Genomic DNA, 26,489 nt, shown 5'->3' on the forward strand with positions numbered 1-26,489 from the left:
TTTGTTCCACTGACTCTGGATGTTGTTTATTCAAAGAGTCATTATTTGATGCATCTGCCTCCATAGTGTGGACAGGCTCCTCCACTGATGTATTTTGTAACTAGCAGAGCTACAGCCTTTTCTTTTGTTTTGGGCTAACTGAAGATCTCAACTTGAGACAACTTCCTATGGCCAAGCCTACGAAGTTTTCTCCTGATCATACACACAAAGATGCTGCCAGAGCAGCTGTGTGTGATAGGCAGGGTGATGGAGGTGGCAGACAGCCCTGCATGGCCCTGTGAAGCAGTGTGGCAGGTCTTCTGCTGCCTTTGTGCAACCAACTTGTGTGCAAACCATTTGTACTGGCTGGGTTTGTGCTGGTAACTCTTTGCCCCTTGGAGATGTCCTGGTCCTATGTTCTTCCACAGGATGCTCTGGCTGGCCCAGATCAAGTCCCTCTCTGCGTTTCATTTCAGCTTTCAAAGGCAAGGTGCCTCCTTGGCCTTGACAGCCCACCAGTTTGCTATTTAATGACAACTTTTGGTCCCCTCCTGTACTTGTGGGAACAGGCTACAGCTGTGGCTGTAGCAGGATCAGCCCCTAGGCATTTCACCTCTCTCCCTGATAGCAATTAATGCTCCCACTGTGATGAGGGGTTTTGCAGTACCCACTTCTAGGTTTGAGTTCGGCAGCATGGGACCTGTCTTCAGTGCTGGCCATGGAGAGCAGATGGTCTTCAATATCTTGGGGGGTGAGACTTGCTGTGGGGGTCTATTTCCCCACTGCTGCAGGTCCTCAGGCTCTCCTGCCATCCTGTAGGATGGAAAGATGCTCATCTCCAGGCATCCCTAAGCTTCTACCCCCTTGACTTTGACAACTTTGCCCCCATCCCCACTCCCTGCCCTGAGTACAGCCAGAGGGGTCTTTCCCAGTCTAGGGGGGGGTCTCTGTGAGGGTTTTCTCCACTTGCCTCTCACGCTCCTAACAGAGTTGAGCAGAAAGCCCTGAAAGTCAGGGAGGAAGGTGCTTCTCTGAAAATGCGGTGCCTCCATGGTGCCCCCATCCTTGGGTGGCTGTGGGACAGCTCCAGCTCTGCTCTGTGGTGGAAAGTCCCCTGGTTAGCAAGACAGCACAGGCCAGCTCTCATGTAGGTTGGGATGCAATAGGAATGCCTGTTTCCCTTGGCTCAGGAGCTGGGATGGAGCCGGCTGACCCCCAAAGGGATGCTGGGCACTGGCTATGCCAGGGCTCCTTGTGTGAGGGTTGCGGAGGTCCCAGGCACTGGTGGCCAGGGTGCCATGGCAGGTACAGCAACATCCAGAAGAAGGGTAAGGAGAAATGGCTTGTTCGCTTCTGACTCACAGCTGACAGCCCTTGATCCCTCCCTCCATCCTCGGGCTGGAGAAGTCTCCTCCTCACCCTTACCCTCCTGCCTGCTCTTCCTCCCACGGAAACCAAGGGGAAAGCGGTAAAAAAAAATATCTTCAGCAACTCCTGCCTCTGGACCGCGGCCTCTCTCGGCTGCTGGGTTCTCCTTCCTTGCTTTTTTTGCTTCGATCCAGCTCGATGGTAATCTGAACCAAGCAATATGAGGCTGCAAGACTTTCTCTTCACTTTGCTGCTCCTGGCCGGCTTCCTGGGGGGGGGCTCGTGGGCTCAGCGCCCAGAAATTGCTACCCGGGTCTCAAATGCAGAAGGTAAGCCCAGGCTGCTTCCCAGAGAGTTTTTCCTACCCAGGATCAGTAGAGAAGTCTGACTGCTGTTTCCCTCCTGGGCGGATGCCTCCGCTGCCGCACAGGGCTGCAGCTTTGTCAGGACGTCTGGGGTTGTGTTTGCTGACGAGAACAATGTAGGATTAGAAGGTATATGCAAGACATACTCACTTTTAATGTGTTTTGGCTCTTTCTCCTTGGCCCTGTCTTGCGAGGTGTTACCAGTAGCACTGGCATTCAGTGTATGGGGGTAACAGCTGATACCAGTTTAGCTTTCTGAAATATTTTGGTTTTGACACTGACTGTTAAGGGATGTTTTCTTTTTTGTTCTCCTCTGCAATGATACTTGTACCAGGATGTGTCAGAAAATCATTAGTTTCTCATTGCATTAATTGCTATCATGTCTTGGTTTTATTTTTTAAGTAGTTGCTGCAGCTGCATGTTATTTTATATAATAACTAGTGTTGGTGTTGCAATGATATCCTTTGCATGTAAATGGAAAAAATTGTATAGGAAGCTGTTAAGTGTCACAAAGTGATGTTTTCTGACTATGTGCTTGATCCCTTGATGCCAAAACAGAAACAAGTAACCTCACCTGTGTGTGTGCATGTGTGTGGTTAGGGTGCGAATGCTGTTCTCGTAGCGCAGATCCCGGGATACTGCTGGGAGGGAGCTGGGCTGTGGCCGTGCGTAGAGTCTGAGCTGGGGGTTGATGCAGCTGGGCCGCCTGCCGACTCCTGCCTCTCCGCTTCTTCCCAGACTGTCCTGTGGACCTGTTCTTTGTCCTGGACACCTCAGAGAGTGTTGCCCTGAGGGTGAAGCCCTTTGGAGACCTGGTTGCCCAAGTGAAAGATTTCACCAACCGGTTCATTGATAAGCTGACAAACAGGTACATCCCCTGGGTTTTGTCCAGGCTGCTATAGGATGGAATGCTGAGACTGCCCTGTGCGCCCATTTGAGGAGGGAGAGGAAAAAAAGCAGAGATGCTGGGGAGGGGGATGGGAGCATCTCCTCCCTCTCCTGGTCCGTGTCTGCCCTGTTTCTGTTTCTCTGTGCCGATCGGCTTTTTGCCGGGCCTCCCTGCAGCCACCCTCGGGAAAGCAAGGGCTTTCTGGAGCAGCAGCCACAGTGCCCCAGCCCCACTGCCTCTGGCTGGCTGGGTGGTTATTCTGTAGGACCAATGCGATCCTGATCCCCATGCCACCAGCCATTCAAGCCCAGGACAACCCAGGTGCTGGGTGGCAATAGGGCACTTCTGACATTAAACACAGCAATCAGAGACACCCTGTAGAGCAAACCCTCTCTTGCAACTGGCATCCCCCAGGATACCCTGCAGCATTGAACCCAGCTTTGGAGGCTCCTATGAATCCCTCTGCACAGCCCTGTACCTGTTTCGCCCTCACCTACCCTTGCAGCCACCAACCCAGATCTAACCCTGGCCTTCCCAGGGTTAGGGCACCCAGGGGCACCAAAGCTCCCAGATCCCAGAGGGAGGTGATACTGGGAAGAGCTGGAGGCAAAGGCCATGTCTTGCTTGCTGACAGGAGATCCAAGGATGCATGGGGGCACTGTGAGTCTTGGAGGCACATGTAACCTGGTCCTTGGGGCAGCGGGAGATGTGTGCTGGTACCCAGAGGGGCACCATGGGTATGTCCCAGTGCTGCTTGAGCTGGAGGAGCAAGGGTGGGAGGGAGTTAGCAGCTCACCTCCCCATTGCCCAGGCAGGAGAACTGCTGTACCAAGGCACTGAGTGACCAGAAGCCTCATGTTTGGCAACAACCTGCCAGGCCTCCATCAATGCAGCATGACTCTCTTCTAGGCAAGGCACTGGGCTTTGTCCAGAGCTCCTGCTGTGTGCAGACAGAGAGATGGGCCTCCTGAACCCACCTCAGACATCCCTGTGCCCACCCACCTATTCTCTATCTGCTCTGGAGACATCTCCTTGCAAGCCACCACTGTGTGCACTGTGCTGCCAGTCACCCACAGCATGTGTTGCACGGTTGACATGGATGATGGTGAGGCAGTGGTGGGATGGAGGGGAGAGCAGTAGGCAATGCTCAGGTGGCTTTGGGGAAAGTCCTGCTGGGCAGAGAGAAGATGAGCTTGGGCAAGTGAGGAAGCTGTGCAACTCCATCCCTTTGGGATTTGATTCCAGCATCTTGGAAAGACCCTTTCTGGGGTGGTGGGGCCAAAGCACAATGAGTTGCAATGCCTCTGTCCCAGGAAGTTGTGAGCACAGCCTGTGTCGGTGCACAGGACAGGCCTTCAATACACAGACTCATCCCTCTGAGTCCAAGCATCCTTCAGAGGGGGACAACCCTCTTTGATTTTAATGTGTTCAACATTGGAAAACTCACTGCAGTCCTGGGTTGGGGGTTTCAGCAGTTTTACCTGTCTTGCACATGCTGGCTGGATCAGCATCTCCTGCTCAACTTCAGCAGCCTGGTACCTCTTTGGGAAGCCTCTCTGCCAAGCCGTCTGACCCCTGTGGACACCCACCAGCTGCATTCCTTTGCCCTTCCATATGTGAAGCACATCCCAGGCTTGCAGGACAGTAGGGAGCCCTAGCAAAGCCCTGCAGTGTTTGGCAGAGGATTTGCATTTTGCATAGCAAGTGAAGTGGAGGTAGTGGCAGGGTGTGGATGAAGGTGCTGAACGCACATGTCCTGATGCAGGTACTACCGCTGCGACCGCAACCTGGTGTGGAACGCCGGGGCGCTGCACTACAGCGACGAGGTCGTGCTTATCAAGAGCCTCACCTCAATGCCCAGTGGCCGCAACGAGCTGAAGAATCGCGTCTCGTCCGTGAATTACATCGGGAAGGGCACCTACACTGACTGTGCCATAAAGCGGGGCATTGAGGAACTGCTCATTGGGTAAGACAGTGGGGCCAGGGTGGGCAGAGTGGGTGATGCTGGTGGTATGGCCATGGAGGATGGAGGTTGGGAGCTTCTCAGTTAGCATGTCCCTCTGCATTGTGCAGAGATGTCTCCAGGGTGGGAGAGGAGGTCACTTAGGCACGAAATAAGGGTGGCAGGTTGCTAGTTCTCTGGTTTTGCTGGGATGGGGTATGCCCTGACTGTAGGTTGGGACACTGCCATGGGTGAGTGTCCAGAGATGTGCAAGCCACCTCCCTTCAGCTATATCTGTTAAATCCTTGCAATGTTAAATCCTGTGCTTAAACCTTTGCAGTGGCTCCCATCACAAGGAGAATAAATACCTGATCGTGGTTACTGATGGACACCCCTTGGAAGGGTACAAGGAGCCCTGTGGAGGCCTAGATGATGCTGCCAATGAAGCCAAACATTTGGGGATCAAAGTGTTCTCTGTCGCCATCTCTCCCAACCACCTGGTAGGGACTATATGGCGGGGGTGCTCCCTTCAGGGGTCCTGAGTGGGACCACAGGACCTCAGCATGGTGAAGGAGGTTCTGAGTGCCCCTCAAAGTCCCTCACTAGTGGGAGGATGCAGGTCCCCAGAGTGGTTTCTGGGGACAGGCTCTGCACAGGTGTCTGCAGGTCTCACTCTGCCATTCCCACTCCCCAACACTAGGACCAGCGGCTCAACATCATTGCCACAGACCATGCCTACCGCCGCAACTTCACCGCCACCAGCCTGAAGCCAACCCGGGAGCTCGATGTGGAGGAAACCATCAACACCATCATCGACATGATTGTGAGTGCTGCCTGCTCCCTCCGCAGCCTGCCCCCTTCCCTGCGCTTACCTGTCACTCTCAAACCCCCTCTCTTTGCTTTCTTGTCTTGCAGAAAGTTAACACAGAGCAATCGGTGAGTGTTCCTCAGAGTGTCATGCTCCCTCTGGCCCTGAGCCTGTCCACTGTGGGTCACCCCAGCCAAGCTGGGGCTTGATGGCACAGCCCTGCTCTACAGGCAGCCCCTGTCAGCCTGGGGACCTCCCCCCAAGCAGGGTGCATCCTGATCCTGGTGCTGCCCGCTGCCTCTAATGCTGTTTTCTCCTTCTCTCTGGGCAGTGCTGCTCCTTCGAGTGCCAGGTGAGTTGGGCTTTTGAGACCCCCTGTCCCCTTCCCTTGCATCCCCATGGTCCCAGGCTGTGTCTCAGTGGCTGGGCTAACCCATACCTCTATCCCACAGCCTCCCCGAGGGCCCCTTGGACCTCCTGGTGACCCAGGCAATGAGGTGAGAGAATAGCTGTGGCTATGCTGCACGACTGGGGCGGTGGGACAGGCTCACTGGCAATGCTCAGACAGGTGGGAGAAGTGGATGAAGACCCACACCATACTCCCACGTGGCCAGCATCATCTGCTCCCCGCATTCGTGGAGCATTGCTGTTACCACCCTCCCTGCTCTCCTTTCAACAGATCATGGTTCTATTTCTGGGGATGATGAACTAACTTTATTTCTGTCCTGTATTGCAGGGAGAAAGAGGCAAACCAGGTCTTCCTGGCCAGAAAGGAGAGGCTGGAGAACCAGTAAGTAAAGGACCATCCCTCATGACTCTGCTCAGGGGCTATTCTTCTGGCTGCTTCTGGACGTACCTCTGGCATCCTCACCAGCCCTTGCCCGTGCATCATGCCATTTCCATGGGGTAGTCAGTGGGCTCATGGCCAACTGTCCCCCTCTGCAGCCACCCTGCTTAGTAGCAGCTCCTGGTGGGCAGCAAGGTGACCCCCTTCTCTGTTGCTACAAGGCTTCCTTGTTCCCCACCCAAAATAGCCGTTCTTCCTGGAGGACACATCTCTGACTCATGTATACCAGCCCAGGGGTGGACTCTGGACTCCCTCCCATGTCCTCTGACATGACAAGTGCAGCAGTGTTACAGGGAAACCTTTGGTAAATAGTAAGCTAATAGCATGAGGAAACTATTTCCCTTCTCCTCCCTTTTTTTCACTAGGTACACTTATTTTTGGGAGGTGCATTTCTCCCACACACGTGAGTGTGCAGTTACTCAGCTTGTGCATCCCCAAATTGGAAAGCTCATGCACACACAGAGTTTTTCCTTTCCAAGGGTTTTCTGCCCCTCCCTTTTGTCCCAGATGTTGTGTCTCCAAGTGTCCGGTTTCCCTTACCCTGAGGTAGGGGTGGAGATAGTGGAGGTGAAGGCAGGTCCCCTCTGCCCTCCACAATGATCCTATGCTCCCAGACCCGGGAAACAAGGAATGTGGTTAGGGGAGAGCCTCTTGTGGGAGGCTGGGGCCCGAGCCCCCCCCATCAAAAGCCTGGGGGAAACTGCTCCATGACAATGACTGATGCCAATTTCTGCTGCCGTAACACTATGTTTCTCTCCTCTAGGGCAGGCCAGGGGATATGGGACCTGTTGGCTACCAAGGAATGAAGGTATGTGGGGCTGCAGGGCATGCCTCCTAGGTTAGCCACAGTCTTTGTGCTACAAGTGTTTTAATTCTCCCATTTTTCTCTTCCCTTTCATCTCTAGGGCGACAAAGGAAGTCAAGGAGAAAAGGTGAGGACAGCAAGGATGTTGAGGGGAGATCTCTCTGTCCCCCTGCTTGGTTACTCCAGGCTGTCCCTGTAGCTGCATGGTGTTGGGGTCTGGTATGTGCCCGTGCATCCATCCCTCCTGCCAGCACTGCCTGTGCCAGGAGCGGGGATCCAACGGGAGGCACCCATCTGCAGCTGACACAGCCTTGGGGGACCAGGCACTGCATAGTGGGCACAGCCAGGCAGAATGGGAGAGACCGGTGGCGTGTAGGGGCACGGTGAATGCCTGCACACCAACTGGCATGAGGACCACAGTGTGGTGGGGAAATGGATGTGCTCTGCACGGGGGCCTAACATCTCTCTCCTTCCATTTGCAGGGCTCAAGAGGAGCCAAAGGAGCCAAGGTCAGCCTCTGCTTTTGTGTCATTTGTTCTCTCTGGCTGATGCCTGGAAGGTGATGGGTTTTTGGAAATTCATGGTCGCTATTCTCCATTTCAGGGTGAGAAGGGTAAGCGTGGAATCGATGGCATCGATGGCATGAAGGTGAATCTCCGCTTTGGGGCACTTTGCTTAATCTGAGGACACTGGATTTCCCCTACCCCCCTCCCCAAACCATTGTGGGGTCTGGGAATGAAGCCAGTGTCCCATGTGGGGGAGTGGGGCTCCCTCCCTGCAGGGCCATTCACTTGCCAGCCAGGGACAGGGCTGGGATGTCCCTTTTGGGTTGCTGGGATGATGGATGGGGTCTTCCCATGGGCACTGCTCACAGAGAACCCCATGTTGTCTGTCTGATAGGGCGAAGCTGGATACCCTGGGTTACCTGGCTGCAAAGGCTCACCTGGATTTGACGTACGTACTCTGTGGGTGCCCCTTGCATGTGAATGAACCAGTGCAGCAGGTCTGCCATGAACGCACATCGAAATGGGGAGCTCCCAAGAAGGGGAGCTGTGAGAGGGAGTTGCCATGCTTGAAAATACGCCTCTGGACGTGCAATGCTTATTGCAGGGATGGCACCTGGGTGTCCCTGGGACAGCCTGCCTTGTTGGTGCCTGGAAGCTGTCCCCCATTGCACAGAGCTGCCTGGGAAGCCACATGCTGGGGGAGCATTTGGTTAGAGGCTGTTCAGCACAGGGAATTTGGCAAAGAAGGGCTCGATGCCAGATAGGCAAGCTCAGAATTAACCAATTTCAGCCTGCTGTGCCCAGCCACCCATAAAATGGTGGAGATTCTGGATGGCTATGGACAACACTATTCTGAGATTGTATTTCTCCAGTTTCTCTGTTTGTTTTCATGCTTCCAGGATGACACATCTGTGGTGGCACCAGTGTTACTGCAGTCCAGCCACAGCAGCCCAACCATCACCACCGTTTCTATTGTTTTCCTCTAAGCTGCAGAAGCATGCTCAATTTTGCAGTGTTTCAGCAACACGGCTGCAGCATTGCTTGCGCAACTCCATGGTGCAAAAGTACTGAGCCATGCTCTCATTGCTCCCAAGTACCTGTCCCTCCTCTCCATCCTGCTGCGCTGCTGTGATGCCGGCTTCGTTCTTTAGTGATGCCGCCTTTTGTTTTCCACAGGGAGCTCAAGGCCCACCTGGACCAAAGGGAGATCCTGGTGCTTATGGACCCAAGGGAGGAAAGGTGAGCCGCTCTTTCCAGTCCCATATGGGAGGAAGGGTGTTGGGAGACCCCACCTGCAAGAGGGAGAGATGGTGATTGACCCATTGCTGGCTTCCTTGCACTGCTTTGGGGCAAGCCTGTGCTGGAGGATGCTGCCCATCACCCCCACTAAGATCTGACTGGTGTGACTCCCGGTGTGCCCAAGGTTAGCAGGTGCCTACAAGCCTGGCAAGAGCATCCCTGCGGTGTTGAGCAGCTGATGTGAAAAGGTGGCTCACACTAGGCAGGTGGAGTCGGGGAGTGACACCAGCCCAGAAAGGGAGCTTGGGCTGCAGTGGGGCTTCTGACAAGCCTCTGCAGCATGGAAGCCGAAATCCACTGCTGGGTACTGGATGCAGTCTTGATGGTGCCTTCTGTTCTTGTAAAGGGTGAGCCTGGGGATGATGGAAAACCTGGCCGGCAAGGGATTCCTGGCAGCCCTGGCGAGAAGGTGAGCAAAGTGTCTGTGTATGAGCATCCTCTGCCCTCTGTGAGAAGCAGAGGTCCCCTGCTCCAGCCTTGGCCTCAAAGCAGAGCTTGCCCAAGGCTCTGCAAGCACACAGGTCTTTGCTCCAAAAACTGCTGCCTCATCTCATTTGCACCCCTGTGGCTTGCTCACACAGGGTGCACCTGGAAACCAGGGTGAGCCTGGACCAGCAGGAGAAATGGGTGATGAGGTGAGTCCTTTGCCCATGCCCATGATGTGCCCTGTGAAAGCTTGCCAGCCATTCCCATTGCCTGACCACCCCTGTTGTTTCTCTGCAGGGTGCTCCGGGTGCAGATGGTACTCCTGGAGAACGGGTAAGTGCAAGCATCTCTGCTGGGTACTGCACTGGGAGGGCACAGACTGGTACTCTGTGGAGGAGAGGGAGAGCTGGGAGTGAGCCTGCTCAGAGGTGGGCAGGGAGGGAGGGCTTTGCTTCTAGGAGCAGGTCCTGATTTTGTGTTCCCATCATCTCCTTGCAGGGCAGCAATGGAGAAAGAGGCCCCCCAGGCTCACCAGGCGACCGTGGGCCAAGAGGAGAGCCGGTAACTGCGTCCATGGGGCAGCTTTCAGTATCTGCTTGCAAACTGGGCACATTTGGCAGCCAGGGGCTGGAAATAAGTGCCTGATGGCTATCTCCACCAGCCTGTGGGCCACCCAGCAAGCTCAATGCCTTTACCTGCCAGCCTGGCAGGCAACCTGCTGTTGTGCCCCAGCAATCACCCCTTTATGCTGGCAACTAATCACCAGACAGCCAAAACCCAGAGAAGAGTGTGCCCAGCAAGCCTAAAGCAGGTGGAAAGCAGTCAGTCCTTGCCTCATAGCTGAAAAACCAGTTGATGGGGAGCAAAAAGGCAAGGTGTTCCCCTCCGGCTGCTCGGGGGTTGTGTGAGGTACCAGTGGTTTGAGAAGGAGGGTACAGGTGCCATTAGTGACAAGACAGTGTGTGTGGGTGCAAACGGGAGGGGGAACACCCTTAGCTCTCCCCTTTTAGGTGGGAGTCACTAGGAAAGTATTTTTACTGCCTGCAGGGGATGAGTCACAGAGCGTGACTGTGGGAGTGACAGGCAGGGAGCCCTCGGCAGGCCAGGACAAACATGTGGCAAGCGGCAGCGGTGCCATGCACGCCAGAGAGGGACAAGGGGTGATCCTGCATAGGGTGGGGGTGGCAGGAGCCAGGCCATCCAGCAGCAGCATCCCAGTGGGTGCCCAGCCCTGTCCCGGCACTGCTGGGTGGCTGCCACCCCACCTGTCTTCCCCTGTTCCTGTGGCAAGGACAGCCAGTACCCACCACCAGCTCGGAGCACCCTAGGGAGGGAGCAGCTTTAGCAGGGGTTTGCCGGCAGCCTCCCCATTTCCTGTTTGCCACTCAGGGAGCAGCAGTACCTCCACACGTGGTGTATGGGTCAGATGTGCGTGGTGGATGAAGGCACGCCAGTGTCCTGGAGTTAAATTAGGGCTGCTTCCTTCCAAGTTCTAGTCCAAGCAGGAGGCTGCGCAACCTCGCCAGAAATGTCTCCACCAGTGCTCAGGGCCCTTTGGAAGTTATGTTTTGTATTTACTGTTTGGCTTAGGCATCTGGAAGCTTCAAGCTTGCAAACAGCAGCTTTAGGTCAGTAAGTTTTCAACCACTTCCCTCAGAGTTTTAAGTCAGGTGTAGCAGTCACAAGAAGCTTTTGAATGCTTCCCTTCCCCGTGGGCTGGGTGCTGCCTGGCTCCACATCCCTGAGCAGGCAAAGCAAAACCTCATCCAAAGATGCACAAGGTGCACAGGGGTGGCTTGGCTGCAAAGCTCTGTGCTTAGCTGTCGTGCAAGGGTAAGCTCCACTTTCCAGAAGAGAGAGCTTTCTTTTGACCTGCCAGGAACTTGCAGCAAGCCCTTGGGCCTCAGGGATGAGGGGGCCATGCCTCCTGGCTGTCCTTTTTCTTCCCTGACTTGCTCGCTCCTGACTGTGGATCTAGATGAGGAAAGTGCCTTGAAGCCAGTGGGTGTCTGGCAGACATGCTGCCCTCTTAGGATGCACTTCTGCTGGACTGGTGGGAGGCTGTCTCTCTTTACATTGGCTAAGTGAAAGTACAACTAAGCTGTGTCCAGCCCTTGCGCATTTCCTTCTATTGAAGCTGTAGGGGTGCAAAAACACCCAGACTCAGGTTTTCCAGGCTGTCCTGGGCTGTCAGTTCTCTGCAAGCAGCCCTAACCTGGCTTAGGATGCTGCATGTTAGCAAAGGCAAGGGGAGAGCATTAGCAGCAGGAGGTGAGAACATCCCTCCCTGTCTGCCGGCTCATTCCCTTGGAAAACCCCTTAGCTTTGCAGGGACAGCAGGCTTGAAGGAAGAGGAGGTGGAGGAAGGAGGCTGCTGGCCTGTAGTCTCTGCTCGTACATGGGGATAGCAGCTCCTCTCCAAGCAGACTGCCCAGGGCAGAAGCTGCTCTAGAAAAGCAGCCATGGTTGGAAAGCGTGGCTGGAAAGATCTACTACATGGGTTGGGAGCCAGGGCCAGGTCTGTGTATCTGCAGAAGCCTTGCAAAAAGAGAGAGGGAGCAGGGTCTCTGTGGATGGGTGCACTAGTAATGTGACAAAGGCACATCCCACCACAGTGAAGTGGGATGGATCTCTCCAGGCATTTGCTTTTCTGGCAGAAAATGGGCTGAAACACATCTCCTGGAGGCAGGCACTCCTATCTTTCAGAAGGTCTCCCTCTTAGGGCTATCTTCTTGGCTTTACCGTTGCCACACTATCTTGTCTTTCTCTCTCCATGCCTCTGATAGCTTGCTAGACAGCTCCTGAATCTGCCTTGAAAACCTCTCTGTTTGGATGACTGCATTTCCACCCAGCATGTGCTCTCAGTGCTTCCTCCCTGCTCCCCATTGCGTGCAGGGCCTTTTGCACCCTACACCTGTCTCTCTGATTATTTTTCTTCATGCCTTCTGTACATGTTTTCAGGGAGAGCCTGGACCACCTGGTGACCAAGGGCGGGAAGGACCCCTCGGACCTCCTGGCGACCAGGTAAGAGCTTGGATTAACCTTCTTGATCCCAGGTAGAAGTGGTTGGGGCAGTAGGGAGAAGGGGGAGGGGGCTTAACTGGTGCAACAGCGTTTTGGGGCAAGTTCTCAGCATCTTCTAGACCACATAGCTAAGTTGGTGAAGACAGGTGGGGATTTGTAGGAGAATCTAGAATATGAACAGAGTTAAAAAAAAGGAGATTTGGCTGCTGGGCTGAGGACACAGCAACCTCCACGCCATTTCACAATCCCACAGAAACACGTCAACATGCCTGGCAGATTTGGAAACTGGCAAGTGCGAGCTGCAGCAATGCACAAAATGTTCAGGCCTGGGGCCAGACACTGCTCGCCCCGGTCAAGGGAGTCAATGAGACATCTTGTGTCAGCGAGGATAGCCTGATGGGACCTCAGTGGTGTCTCCGGCACCTTTGGCATCTGCAGAGACAGTCTGTCCCAGAGCCAGTGTTCCTCAAGACTGTTCGCTACAAGGTCTGGCCTTCCTACTCTGGGGTCTGTTTGTCCTCACGTGCCTCAATGAACAGATCTCGGACCCCATGAGCTTTCTGGAGAGCAGAGCTGGCTACTTCCAGACTGAGGAAGGCTCCTGTCTCCAGCACAGTTAAAGGTTCTTTCTTCCCAAAGACATTCCCAGCTGCCAGTCAGTAGCTCTGGGTCTGGAGGTGTTGCTGGGTTAATCCTCCATGGTGACAGCACTGATTGCAATGGCCAGCAGGGTCTTTGCACCTGAGCAAGCGTGCTTTGACAACACCCTTGGATGGGGCTCTGTGGAACAACTCCCTTCCTACCCACACCTTCAGAGTTTTGGAGAAGCCCAAGATACAGCAGAGTATTGAGATAAAGGTTTCACAAAGGCTGAAGCATGGAGACTAGTGTGAAGGCAAAGATGAGACAACTTTTGAACTCTCTGATGGTTGACCAAGTGTTGAAGGAGATCTGGAGTGCAGGACAGCCATTAAGGGGCCACTGTTTTGTTCATGTCATCCCCAATGTGTGAACCCCATGACAGTCCTGCCCCACATGACAGCCTGGAGAGAGGACATGCTTATGCCAGGGTTGTGTTTGCCTGGAATCAGGCTTCCCTTGAGCCAGGCTAGTGAAGAGCACTAAATTGACACAGGAAGATTGTCCAGATCCTGCTGTCTGTAGCTGAGCTGAGCTGCTGCTGCAACCAACGTGTGTCTGGCAGTATGCAGCCATAGTGAGAGGTGTCATTCTGGGAGGTGGCTGTGGTAGGAAGGCAGCTCTTTGGACGTGTACATGTAATGGGCCAGTGCTACAGGCTGACACCAGCAAAGGAGGAAGGACCAGAGCTGCTTTCCGTGTGGTAGAGGCTCACTCTAGGTTAAAAGCAAGAGAAAAGACTGCGTGGAAGAAGGCAGTTAAGGCGGAGATTTGATACAAGCCTACGAGCCAAAACTGTGCAAGCATGGCAGGGAACCATGCCTAGATCCTGCCTCCAGCCAGCCTTTATGTGTAGGGAGGAGGAGAAAGAAGAGTCTTCCTGCTGTCGCTGGACCTGTGGGACACCAGTCTTCCCTCCCCAGCAGCAGGTCAAACCTCTGCCAGAGAGGGGAGCATTACAGAAGCAGCTCCCATGCCTCCCCAGACTAGAGACTGCCCAATTGCTCCAGGCAGATTTCAAAAGCAGTTGCAGAGAGAGGACAATTTTTCCATAAGCTGAGGAAGAATGCTTTTCCTTGGCCGAATTAAGAATAAATGTGTAATTGGGCTTGGGCAAGAGACAGCCTTTGGCGAACACAAGTGTTTTTAAAGCCTTGTTATCTGCAAGCTCTGGCTCTTATTTCTCTTGGCAAGGGGAAAGAGCTCCTAGTAACCTGTGACTCCCTTTCATCCTCTTTCTATCTGAGAGAAGCTAAAGGTCAGCATGCTCTTTCCCTGTTACTCACAAGCAGGTTTGGTGGTCCCTCTCTCTTCCTGGCCTTGGTACACATCTCTCCTGTGGTTCCTGTTGCACCCAGAAAGGTAATGGACAGGGAGCTGCTAAAGATTTCCCAATCTGAATTCCTGCATCTTTATAAACTCCTCCAGGGCCATGAAGGATTTGCACTGTGTGCTACAGTGAGGACATGTATGGCCAGCACGAGCCAAGGATGCCGTGGATTCAGCTTTGGCTGATGTGAAAGATCATGAGTTCCTGTCCCTCCTTCCAAGCTTTCTCTCTTCTGGGCTTTTGTGCAGAAATAAGGTCACGCGCCTTTGAGAATTTTAGTGCTCTGCACTGTATAATTTTAAGTCATCTACACCCAACTGTGCACCTTTTGGAAGAAGGATGTATGCGGTGTACATGGATATTTTAGCCACAGCATCCCCTAGCTACTGTTGTGCAAAGAGGAGCAGAGACAAGAACTGGAGAGGATTTCAGCTTTCTCAGCTTTCAGGAGGTGAGAGAGTGGCTGAAAGCTGGGCTAGCCTGACCACCACACTGAGGCAGCTCCCAGAATCTCAGAGGTGCTGCTGATGCACCGCAAATATGGAGGAGGCCCTTGGGCATGAATCGTAGTGATGTTGAAGCCCAGGCACCATTGAGCGAGTGCTGCCTTCTAGCTGTCAGGAGACAGCAGTGGCATGACTCGTCACAGGAAACGTTTCAGAGGATCAGAGTCTTGAACTGCCATGGCTGCTGCCTGCAGCAGTGATGCTGGAGGAGCCAACTGCCAAGCCATTGCTCACTCCCACCACAGCTTGCTCTCTGCCTTCCCTCTGCCCATCCTCGAGACATCTCCATTGCCTAAGGACCAGCTGCACACTTGGCTCTATGTCAGATGCTGCCTTGATTGAGTATCTGGATCCATGGGCAAGAGCAGCGCTACCCAGTCATTACTCAACATCACTAGCAAGTAAACCATGTGAAGGGCTGTTGGCACTAAGCAGAAGGTGGAGGGGCTCCCTTGGACATCTACTGGAGTTCTTGGAGGAAAAAAATAAATCTCCTCCCATCTCCTCTCCTGTCCCTGGCTGTCTGTGGCCTGCTCTGCAGCTGACAGACCAAGCGGTCTCTGCCCAGATGAGAGGGTGGCAGGGTGACAGCTGTGGTCCGTTCCAGCACATACTGCCAGGGCTCTGCAGCCTCCTGAGGACAGAATCTCCCCAGAGCCATGAAAGCACCTCTGCCAGCTTGGCTGTGACCCAGACATGTCCAAGCTCCTGGGTATGGGGAGGGACACTGTGGAGGGAGGTCTGTGTCACCTTTGGGGTAACATGCTCCGCCAAGGACTCTTCTCTGCCCTGGGAGCACCCCTGTTATGGCCAATGAGATGCCACTATGTAACCCAGTGTGTTTTGCTGCTAGAAAGCATAATCTCTGCCTCCCTGGTCTTCTTCCCTGCCAAGGTCCTCTGTCACCAGACCAAGGTGTGGAGGAGAAGGATGGCTTCCAGGGTCTTGGAGGCCCTGTTTCGAGCCTGCTCCTTCCTGCAGCCCGGCTGCCACTGTGAAAGTACATGGTGCTCAACCCATGGTGTCACGCCTTGGCCTGGGAAGCTTCTTGTTTTGGCTCGCACTCAGCAGGGCTCTGGCCAGGGCTGCCTCCCACAGGGCTCTGCAGAGAAAGCAGGGCGTGAGGGAGCGTGGCGAGCTGTGATAACCCTGTCAATAGGTCCTTTCTTGTGAGACTGGCCAAGGTGTAGCTGACTCACTGATGGGTGCAAGGCACGAGGCAGCTGCCCCCACCCACCACATCATGAAATGAAGGGACCAGCCCTTCAGAGCAGGAGCAGCACCAAAAGAAAATCCTTGTTGTGAGTGCTCTTTGTGTTTTCCTAGGGCGAGGTTGGACCCCCCGGACCCAAGGGCTACAGGGGAGATGATGGTCCCCGTGGTAATGAGGTCAGTGCTGCTTCATCACTGCATCTTCTGGGGGGAGGGAATTAAGGGAAGACCAGGAGATGGTGTTCTCAAATCCCACAGATCTTGGAAGCCCATTGTAGGTACAAATTTGGGTGGCAGCTTCCTGGCAGACACATTGAGACATTTTTCATGGGTCCTTAAGGCCATGGTTGCCTTTTTCCCCATCTCCCAGAGGCCATGTCATGGAGAAGGTGTAGCCGCACCACACACCATGTGGCTTCCCACCACAAAAGCTGGGGTAGCTGCCCTCTGAGGGCAGCCACCTGAATCTGCCATTAGATCTGATACCCAGGGCAGGGAGCAGGCTGAATCCCAAGCCCGGTTGTGGGTTTTGCATTGCTCTTATATAAGCAAAACACCTCCCATGATGGTGGCCAGTTGCTCAGAAGGCTTCATTTTCCTAGCTCAAAAGAAGGTGTCCTGTGCTTGACCAATTTTTCTGCTTCTTCCACTCCTTCCAGGGCCCTAAGGGATTGCCTGGAGCACCTGGGCTGCCTGGAGACCCTGGCCTGATGGGAGAAAGGGTGAGTGGTATTTGTCTGGGGAGATTGCACGCAATGTGGAAGGGAGGTACAACAGGCTGCTTCTACACAGCATGGTACAACTTAAGGAGAAAAGAAATTGCACTCATGCACAGCTGAGATATGTTAGGAAAATTTGCAAGCAATCTGCTTTTGAATACACATCACAACTGGGGGCTCAAACAGATGTACTTTGGGATGTACTTTACAGAAACAGAGACCTGGTACTTCCCAGTCTGTTCCCAGCCCGTGGCCATACCCCCAGTCTCTGAGAGGGACAGTGTCACTCTTCTCTCAATGGCCATGTAGATCACACAGAAGCAAGATCTCCTTTTCACCTGCCTGCACCAGTGTCCAACCCACCAGTAGCACATTTTTTTGAACAAACACTTTGCTGTGGAGGTAAACTGTCCAAGGAGGGTAGGATCTTGCCACTGTGCTAAGGGGTCTGCTTTTCATTGTCTTGCATATTTCCCCTTTCATTTCCAGGGAGAAGATGGCCCTCCTGGGAATGGCACGATTGGATTCATGGGTGCCCCAGTAAGTTGGTTTGATATGGGATTTTTTGTGTGTGTGGCTTTGAAGCTGTAAGACCAGTACTACTTCTTGTTTGACCTGATATGCTTTCTTTGCTTCATCCCCAGGGGCGGCCAGGAGACAGAGGTGACCCTGGCATTAATGTAAGTGTGCTGCTTCCTCTTACACCCAACAGAAATTGCCCTGGCTGATGGTTTGACTCCTGGAGCCTCTCCATTTGCTGTATGGTGAAATGAGCTCCCTCAAGCAGCCTGCTCGTCCAAAGCCCTCTTTTCCTTCTGCCTACCTCTCCCTGCAGTTGGATGCTCCTGGTAGAAGTGTCCTGCCTTGGTGCACTGGTAGTAACACCCAAGGATGGCAGCCTGAGCTGAGTGCTCTCTGCTGCAGCCCCAGAGTCAGGGTTTGGGGTAGGGAGTACCCCCCAGGGGAGATGGATGGTGCTATAACAGTGAAAGCCACCTAAGAAGCTCTTTTCCTCAACAGTACTGTAATTTGGTGCCAGGTAAACTATACACTGCTCTTTGCCCCCCTCCCAAGCCAGCTCTCACTAGATGACTGTATGCCAGCACCATGCTAACAACAGCTGTCCATGAAGGAGTCACTTCCGTTCTGTTTTGCAGGGAACAAAAGGCTATGTTGGTCCTAAAGGTGATGAAGGAGAGGCTGGAGACCCTGGCAATGATGTGAGTAATCTATATAAAGCTGAATCATCTTTCTCTGTGAACACAGCACAGGAGCTTTGAGCTGAATCTCTAATGCTACCTTGCCTGTGAGTCAGGCTTTATAAGCAGTGTCTGATGGCAAGGGGAGCTCTCTCCAGATGTTCATTTTGTGTCCTACAGTTTATGGCTACCAGACCTCCAGATCTGTTAGATTGTGGTGGGTACAGTCTCTGCAAGGTTTTGTAGGCTTCCAGATAGCATCAGTGCTGGACCATTGTCCTTTGGGGGAGGTTTTCCTAGTGTCTATCCCAACCCTCCCAAGTCCTAATTAATTTTATTTTCATTCCAGAATCCAACTCCTGGCCCCAGAGGCATCAAAGGTGCAAAGGGCCACAGGGGACCTGAAGGCCGCCCGGTAAGTAAGGACCCTGGCAGGGTTTGCACCCATGAGCGTTTCTTGTTTAGTTGCCTCTCCTGTAGCCTCCCGGCCAATGTGGTGCCATGCAAACAAGTGGCATCTCCCAAGCAAATGGCATCTATCTATCTACCTGTCCCCTGGGTGCTGTGGGGGCAATGCCAAACCATGTCATACATGGTGTGCGTGCTCACTGCCTGTTTTCCCACTTTGGAGGGCATGGCATGTGTGGAAGTGGGTCTACTTCCCCCCCACTCCTGTGCAGCTCAAGGGCAATATGGAAGCAAGCAGATGTACCTGCTCAAAGCCCAGTGCAGGGGCCAGCAGCTGGGAAGCCAAGAGACTTTTCCAGAGTCTGCATTGCTTAGCAAGGTATCAGCAGAGTATGCCATAGATAGGACTGGCTGTTCTTGTAACTGTAATCTCTGCACTTCTGTTTGACAGGGACCACCAGGACCTGTGGGGCCTCCAGGACCAGATGTGAGTAGGACAGGATTGGGCTGCTGCTTGCTTGGTCTGTGCTTGCCTTGCCCCGCATGACAGCTTCTGGGAGGGGGTCAGTGTTGGGGGGAGCCTTGTGCTCCCAGGCTGGATGGTGGCTGCTCCCCATTACTGTCCCAGTGAGTCTCACTGGCCAGATTTACTTCATGTCAGTTCATCACTGAGCAGTTCCCTCCATAGTGCTCCCCACTTGCACATCACTCACTTCCAGATCAGCACCTGCTTTGAGGGCATAAAGCAGCAGCAGAGCCAGGTAGCCACCATCACTGTTATTCAAAGGTTTCTCCACCTCTGTTTTCAGGAATGTGAAATCTTGGACATAATCATGAAGATGTGCTGTGAGTATCCCTGTACCGATCCTCCTGCCTCGCTCCTCTCCTTGCTGAGCAGGAGGTGGCTGCTTTTTCTCTGGCCCTCAGGGAGTGGGGGGTGTCCCCAGGCAGCATGCAGAGGGATGCCATGGGGATCACTCCCCTTCCACCAGTTGCAATCAAGTCAATGAGCTGGGAGGGGGGTTGGAGATCCTCCCTGCAGCTGGGACAGCAACCAGAAAAGAGGCAAATCCCTGGTACATTTCTGTCCCTTCTCTGGATCCAGTGACTCCCAGCTCCATCTCTAGAGCAGGTCGTGGAACAGTGTTTTACTGGTGTATGCTAAAGGCTGGTTTGCTGTGGCTGTGGCTCTATGCATGCAGTTACCCTTCAGGGAAATTATGAGCCAAGCTGTGTAAAATCTTCATGTGGACAGTTTTACAATGGTCTTTTTCTTCAGTAGCTTTCCCCTTTGGGAAAGGGAGGTCTGTCCTGGGGTGCCCTGCCATGGGGAGCAGCAGTACGCACGTCCTGCAAAGAGTTTCTGGCCCACAACCAGTAACAAAGTGCTGAAAGGACACAGGGTACTCAGGAACTGAGTTTGAGCTCCATACTCTGACAATTTACTCGATCCTGCCAAGATTAGCTTTTATTTTTATTTAAGTAAAGACGGATCAGCACATGGAAGAACAGAGCTCTGCTGCATACACCGTGATCTGAAACAGGAGAGAAACCTCTGTGAGCTTGAGTTGTCCAGACCAGGTGTCTGGGTTTGCAGAAACACAGGCTTGCAGCCTGCATTAGCATATGAAAAACTCTCGTCTCCAGCATTTTAACATTCTCTCTTTCTCTCCCTCCTCCTCTAGCTTGTTGCGGTGAGTGTTACTTGGCAAAGTTGCTCTGCAAACATTTGCTAGCCCTTCCTTCTTGCATGCACCCCTCCCGTTCCCTGCTTTTGCCGTAGAGATGTGGTGAGAGCCAAGGAGGGACGTCTGAGCATGCATGAGGCAAGGGGGGCACCAAGCTGTCCTTGAGGGTGCTGTGCAGATTTGGAGGCTGTTGTGGCTGGATCCTACAGCTGGAAAACTGCTGTCAAGGTGCCCTGTGCCAGCAAACTGCAAGCAGACTTTTCTCCACCCTTTCTGCAGTTGAAAGGGATGCCAGTTCACGGCATGGTGTGGATCCACCTCTGTCATCCTCCTTCCAAATCCTGTGCTGGTCTGCAGAGAAATGTGCTGGTGGTTTTTTGTGGGGTTTGGGTTTTTTTTCCTCTTATGGTCTGGGTTTGCAGTCCAAAACCTTGAAGGAAGAGCCAAGGGCACATGATGTCCTTCAGCCATGGGAAAAAGGGAAGCTGAGTCAGCTTCCCCCAGCCCACCAGTGTCATCTTTGTCTTCTTGGGCTGGGTGAATGGAAGAAGTGAAAGGGCTTATGAGGAAATGGGTTTTGGAATAATTACTGGGTGTTTTAAGGGTACTCACAGCTTGGAAATGCTACGTGTCTTATAAATGGCACTGAACAAAATGCAAATGGAAAAATTAGTGAGCTGACTCTCAAGTCTCCTATACAGCTATTTTGCCACTTTATTTTACACTGTGCTTTCCGGGTAGATAGGACACAGACACCCAGTCAGGACTAGTAGCTGCTTGTTTGCATATGCCTCCCTGCAAAATGTGCTGCTCTGAGTGAGCTGCTTAGATAAACAATGCAAGCCCATCCACTCCTGTGCCTTGCTGCAGAGTGCACCTGTGGTCCCGTCGACCTCCTCTTTGTGTTGGACAGCTCGGAGAGCATCGGCCTGCAGAACTTCCAGATTGCCAAGGACTTCATCATCAAAGTCATTGACCGCCTGAGCAAAGATGAGCGTGTGAAGGTGAGATTTCCACTGAGTGCTGGGATGCTTGTGGGCACTCACTTATTTTTCACTGAGAGCAGAAAAATGGGAGATGCCTCCACTCCACAAGAGCCTCCCCAAGGCTCAGCTTCAAGTGTGTAACCAGGCAGGTCTTAATTTCTCCCAGATTCATAAAGTGACAGAGATGAGATGAGAGAGCACTTTGTTGTCCAAAAATATATGCATTTATTTCACTCTTTCTGGGCAAAGGGACTCTTCTTTCATGTCCCATCTCTTTAAGTATTTGCCTGATCAGTCAGTGTATCTCATGCTTGTCCTGATGAGCATTTTGGGTGGCTGGAGTAGATAACACTCAAGATGTGTTGCTGTTTCACCCAGCTCCCTGATGACCAGCCCTGCCTTGTCTGCTCCCAAGCTTGGATTTAGGTTGTCAGTTAAGCACACTACTAAAAAGGATCATTACAGCACAAAACAGCAATATTGTCGAGTAGTGAGTTTTTCAGTCTGAAGAGGGAAACAAATGTTTGCTCTCCTAACTCTTCCCTGGTAACCTGCTGTCGTGGTTTATACAGTTGCTCTGTCACCTGATGACTCCTCCCCACCCAGCAAGGGAGATTGGGAAAAGAAAGAGAGATTTGTGGGTTGAAATAGATATATATATAAAATAATAATATTACAGTAATAAACTAATATTAATAACAGTGGTAATATAAAAAGACACAGCGTTCTACTCAGCCAGTGTTGTGGAGGATTAGGCCTCAGGATTAGGACGGTAAACAAGTCCCTCTCGAGATGTCAGCCACAGAAGAGGGAGTAGGAGAGACAGAGAAAGGCCATCCCCAGGAAACTTCCCCATTTATAGTGAATGTGATGTTTATGGTATGAATAGTATTCATTAGTCAGCCTGTGGTCACCCTGGGGTCGACTCCCCTATGTTTCTGCTCCCCTCAGCCTTTGCATCTGTTTATCTCAGACCTTGAGCACTATTGTAACCTGCATACCAGGACTGGCCAAAGTACCTTACTAACTTTGTCCCCATGAAATAGAGTGCTGTAGTCCTTACAAAATTGTAGTTTTCCTCAACAGAAAAGTGACTCTAAAATTCTGTCCCAGTAAACAGGACGTCTGTTCTGCATGGGAAATTTTGTTTACACCTGTGATTTGGAAGGGGATGTTTGGGTTATACTTTCTTTAAAGTATAACCAGACTCATCTATAGCACATGAGCTGTAAAGCCACGAGGACCTGCCTTTGGACACTTTTGTGGGCATGAATGGGTCTCTTTGGCTGGAAAAGAGCTGGTAAAGAGCCTGAAAGGCTAGAGCTGGGCAGCAAAACTACTTGTTGGAAGAAAACCAAAAGTTTTGAAAATAACTATTCCTAGCCATCCACTGTGACAAATGGCTTGTATTGAGACCACTGAGCTCGGAAATCTGGGTCTGGGTCTTGTTTCAGTCTCTGGCTCACCAAATTGGTCCTCATGTGCATCCACTCCTACTGGGGTTCCTTGTGCCTGGGATAAGGCAAAGGAGAGGCAGCATAGCTTGCCCTCAATGTGTTCAGTATGAAACCACCAGCAGATACCCCTGGAGGTATCTGGCCCTAACTGGCTTCTGCTTTTTCCAACAGTTTGAAGCCGGGGAGTCCCGTGTGGGTGTTGTGCAGTACAGCCATGACAACACGCAGGAGCTGGTGGCGATGGGGGATGCCAACATAGACAACATCGGGGCACTCAAACAGTGAGTCTGAGGGGTCTTGGTGCATCATGCAGAGACCTGACCCAGGGGCACCTACTTACCTCCCATTCTCCATCTCCAGGCTAGCAGTTTCTACAACTGCAAGGGTGCTAAATGCTCTTTAGTGGAAAGCAGCAGTTGGTGGCATTGTAGGTGATGCTGGGGTCAAGGAGCTTTCCCGTTTTCCACCTGAATGCCTGTGCAAGGCATGATGTTGCCCAGCCTCACAAGTGTACCAGTGAGATATGCGTTCCCAGGGGCTCCTTCAGTATCTGTGGGACAGGGCTTGTAGGCTCACTGGTGGCTGTGCTTACAGGGCAGTCAAGAACCTGAAATGGATAGCTGGGGGCACCTTCACAGGAGAAGCCCTGCAGTTCACCAAGGACAACCTGCTGCGAAGATTCACCTCTGACAAGCGTGTTGCCATTGTCATCACAGATGGACGCTCTGACACTCTGCGTGACCCTACCCCGCTCAACTCTCTGTGCGATGTCACCCCGGTAAGGGCACAGGGGAAGCACCCTGCCTGCAGGGAACTGCCATGCACCAGCTGTGCATCAGGGTAGTGCAGGCTCTCTGAGGTGCCTTGGGTAGCCTTTGCTACCCAAGGGCTAGGGCAGAGGGGACATGTGTCACTAGAAGCACTCTCACAAAGAGACAGGCACTCAAGTTTATGAATGTGTTAGATGATGAATGCATCAGATGATGGACTCCAACTTCCTTGCAGGTGGTTTCTCTTGGGATAGGCGACATTTTCCGGAACCCCCCAAATCCAGATCACCTGAATGACATTGCTTGTTTAAGCAGACCAACCAGGCCAGGATTGTCCATTCAAAGGGACAGCTACGCTGAGCTCCTGGATGACACTTTCTTGCAGAACATCACCTCATATGTCTGCCAAGGTGGGTAAAAGTTTGTGGCTGGAGGTAATAAGGAATCTAGTGAAGACTGCCTCAGGCAAAGGCTGAAGGATGCAGGCTGACCTCCCTGCCTTCCCCCGGTTACGCTCTTAAGCAGGCATTGAGGAGAGAGAATGGTGTTCAGGGTTTAGTAAAGTAAGAGACAAGGATGTCTTGTGTCTCAGAACACTTTGTGGCTGGGTTGAAGTCCTCTCCTGCTGCAGGACATCTCTGCCCACAGCGTTTTTCAAGCATGCACCTCTGCACTTTTTGGTACACGTTCATAGCCTTTGCACAGGGCCTTGCACACTGTGGCTGTGACTAAGATGATCGTTTGTCCCCATGGTGGCTCTGAGGGAAACTCTGCTATAGGAGAAGTGATTTTCCTGGGTGAGCCAGTGACGTTATCCTCTTTAATTTTCTTAACAGAGAAGAAATGTCCAGACTACACCTGCCCAAGTGAGTATTGACTCCTTGTGCCACGTGAAGGGAGTGTGGCTGCTGTGGTGGGGGAAGTGGGAGTTTGTGGGAATGCATAGCTTGGAGGCCTTTCACAACAGGGAGGCTCCTGGGCTGTGGAGAAGTGAGCAGTCCTTGCCAGACACTCACAAGGTGTCTCAAATGCTTGCCAGCCCAAAGCACCTGGGGAAAGAGCCTAGAAAGTTGCTTTTTTGGCCCCACAAACCTACAGAGGAAGTTATGCCAGATTTAGCCCTTACAGGCTTTAGTTGAGGCAGGTAATGAGATCAGTTGGTATGTGATGGTGGGAGCATGAGTAAAAAATCAGTACCATAGCAGGGTATTTGAGAAAGATGCTTGAAAATTGAGTACAGGGAGGAATTTATTTGGGTACACCTCCAAGTCAGAAGCATAGACAATCCTCAGACTCATCAAGGAAAGAAGCCAGCCTTGGGAGATGAAGTGGTTCCCCAGACATGCAAGGACAGCATAAGTCAAGGAAAACACTCACTGTATTTAAGCACAAGAGTCGCCAGATTATCTAAGCCAGATAAGTACCTGGGAATGCAGCCTGTTGTAAGCTAAATAAAAGTAGGAATGACAGGGTAAAAGGACAAGCGTAGGACAGCACTGGGGTAGGGGAAACCAAGCTAGCAAATACCCAGAGACTGGAGATTTCCCAAGTCTGGCAAAGCAGAATGGCTGTGAGACAGTCAGTGACTTCATCGGCATTCTATAGAAGAGGCAGGAGGAGAAACTCAGTGTAACAAACCCTGGGCCTTCCCCTTGCAGTCACCTTTGCTGGGCTGGCAGACATCACGTTGCTGGTGGACAGCTCCACCAGCGTGGGGAGCAAGAACTTTGAGACCACCAAGAAGTTCGTGAAGCGTCTGGCGGAGCGGTTCCTGGAGGCTGGCAAGCCTGCCGATGACTCTGTGCGCATCTCGGTGGTCCAGTACAGCGGCAGAAACCAGCAGAAAGTCGAAGCTCAGTTCCAGTACAACTACACGGTCATTGCCAAAGCCATTGACAACATGGAGTTCATTAACGATGCCACAGATGTCAACGCCGCTCTGCGGTACATCACGGGGCTGTACCAGCGGTCCTCTCGTGCTGGAGCGAAGAAGAGGGTGCTCTTGTTTTCTGATGGCAACTCTCAAGGGATCACCGCGAGGGCCATTGAGAGGGCTGTGCAGGAAGCTCAGCAGGCTGGCATCGAGATCTATGTGCTGGCGGTGGGCAGCCAAGCCAATGAGCCCAACATCCGTGTCCTGGTCACAGGGAAGAGCGCAGACTATGATGTGGTCTATGGGGAGCGCCACCTCTTCCGTGTGCCTGACTATACCTCTCTGCTGCGTGGTGTCTTCTACCAAACTGTCTCCAGGAAGATAGCTGTTGACTGAGCATCTGGGTGGGTTGCTGCCAAGGCCATGCCTGCTTCTGTCTCGCCTAAAAATGAAAACCAACCAAAAAAAGAAATTAACAATATTCTTGACCAATGTGAGGAATTTGCACCTATGCAGATAGCCATAGTACCACAGCCTGGCTGTGCATAGTCCCCTTCCTTCTCCCCCTGCTTCATCGTCTGCACTTCTACTCTCTCAGCCTCAAACCTCCCTCCCTGCCCATGACTGCCTCTTCCTCCCCACAGCAGCCAAACACAAGCACACCTTGCAGTAAGCTGCCAGAACACCAAAACCAACCTTATCCCTCTGGTTTTTGCCAAGAAACAATCAGGATAAAGAGTTTTGTACCACTAAGGACTAGCCTGGTCTCATAAGGCTGATTATGTTTTTTTCAGATACAATTTTTTTGTTTGTTTGCTTGCTGCTTTGCTTCATACATCAGCTGAGCACTTGCCCAGCTCACAATGGTCCTAACCCAATGCTGTGCTTCAAGTGAAACATTTAACACTTCAACAGACTTTGAGAGGGGATCGTTGTCATGGCTGGCAAGTTTGGTTTGTACCTCTCATGCTTGGGGGAGGAGGACTGGACTTCATTATTCAAACTGGGTGGAATCATCTCTGGCCTCATGCCATGGGATGGGGCACTGACTTCCCAGGGCTGGGGTAGAGGTGAGTGGTAGAGCATCTCTCAGCACTGACACTCCCATTCAGGGCAGGGAGGCTGGGCACCAAGCAAATGAAAGGACAGCAACCCCTGGGGAGGGGGGGAAACCCTAGAGGAAGCTATGTAACTGCACTCCTTCACAAACTGATCTCATGGTCCTACAGTGAAACCAGGAACCTCATGAATAACCTGATGACTTGTTTTATGTTCCGTGCTCTATTCTGGAAAATCTTTCTGAGCCCAGTTAGTGGAATTTTTTAAAATATATATATTTTTTTTTTAAGTGCCAAGCTGTCTAATTCCCAGTGAGCTCTTTGGGCATACTCTTTCTATAGGACCATCTTGGAGTTAGGCACCTGGGCCCTAGGGAAACCCACTA

At 52.4% G+C, this 26,489-nt stretch overlaps 1 protein-coding gene across 1 annotated transcript; it reads left to right on the forward strand.

Annotated features, from left to right (window-relative positions):
- The first annotated feature begins 1,567 nt into the window (after window positions 1–1,567).
- COL6A1 (collagen, type VI, alpha 1) lies at window positions 1,568–25,505 on the forward strand. Its single transcript, XM_010184143.1, has 35 exons — window positions 1,568–1,676; window positions 2,451–2,580; window positions 4,367–4,567; window positions 4,884–5,043; window positions 5,244–5,366; window positions 5,459–5,479; window positions 5,683–5,703; window positions 5,804–5,848; window positions 6,088–6,141; window positions 6,962–7,006; window positions 7,104–7,130; window positions 7,486–7,512; window positions 7,607–7,651; window positions 7,904–7,957; window positions 8,686–8,748; window positions 9,155–9,217; window positions 9,390–9,443; window positions 9,532–9,567; window positions 9,733–9,795; window positions 12,196–12,258; window positions 16,060–16,122; window positions 16,605–16,667; window positions 17,154–17,204; window positions 17,309–17,344; window positions 17,822–17,884; window positions 18,213–18,278; window positions 18,723–18,758; window positions 19,081–19,117; window positions 19,957–19,965; window positions 20,830–20,963; window positions 22,574–22,683; window positions 22,997–23,180; window positions 23,408–23,582; window positions 24,009–24,038; window positions 24,831–25,505. Exons 1-35 carry the CDS (start codon window positions 1,568–1,570, stop codon window positions 25,439–25,441), a joined length of 3,072 nt encoding a protein of 1,023 aa, XP_010182445.1. The 3' UTR covers window positions 25,442–25,505.
- Window positions 25,506–26,489: the final 984 nt, after the last annotated feature.

This window comes from Mesitornis unicolor, unplaced genomic scaffold (genome assembly GCF_000695765.1).
Source record: "Mesitornis unicolor isolate BGI_N332 unplaced genomic scaffold, ASM69576v1 scaffold9825, whole genome shotgun sequence".
NCBI classification, from domain to species: Eukaryota; Metazoa; Chordata; class Aves; order Mesitornithiformes; family Mesitornithidae; genus Mesitornis; species Mesitornis unicolor.

Coding starts and splice junctions, on each gene's coding strand:
- COL6A1 (XM_010184143.1), top strand. CDS start 1,568: ATGAGGCTGCAAGACTTTCTCTTCACTTTGCTGCTCCTGGCCGGCTTC. Junction 9,444..9,531: donor CAGGAGAAATGGGTGATGAG/GTGAGTCCTTTG, acceptor GTTTCTCTGCAG/GGTGCTCCGGGTGCAGATGG. Junction 17,345..17,821: donor GAGGTGACCCTGGCATTAAT/GTAAGTGTGCTG, acceptor TCTGTTTTGCAG/GGAACAAAAGGCTATGTTGG.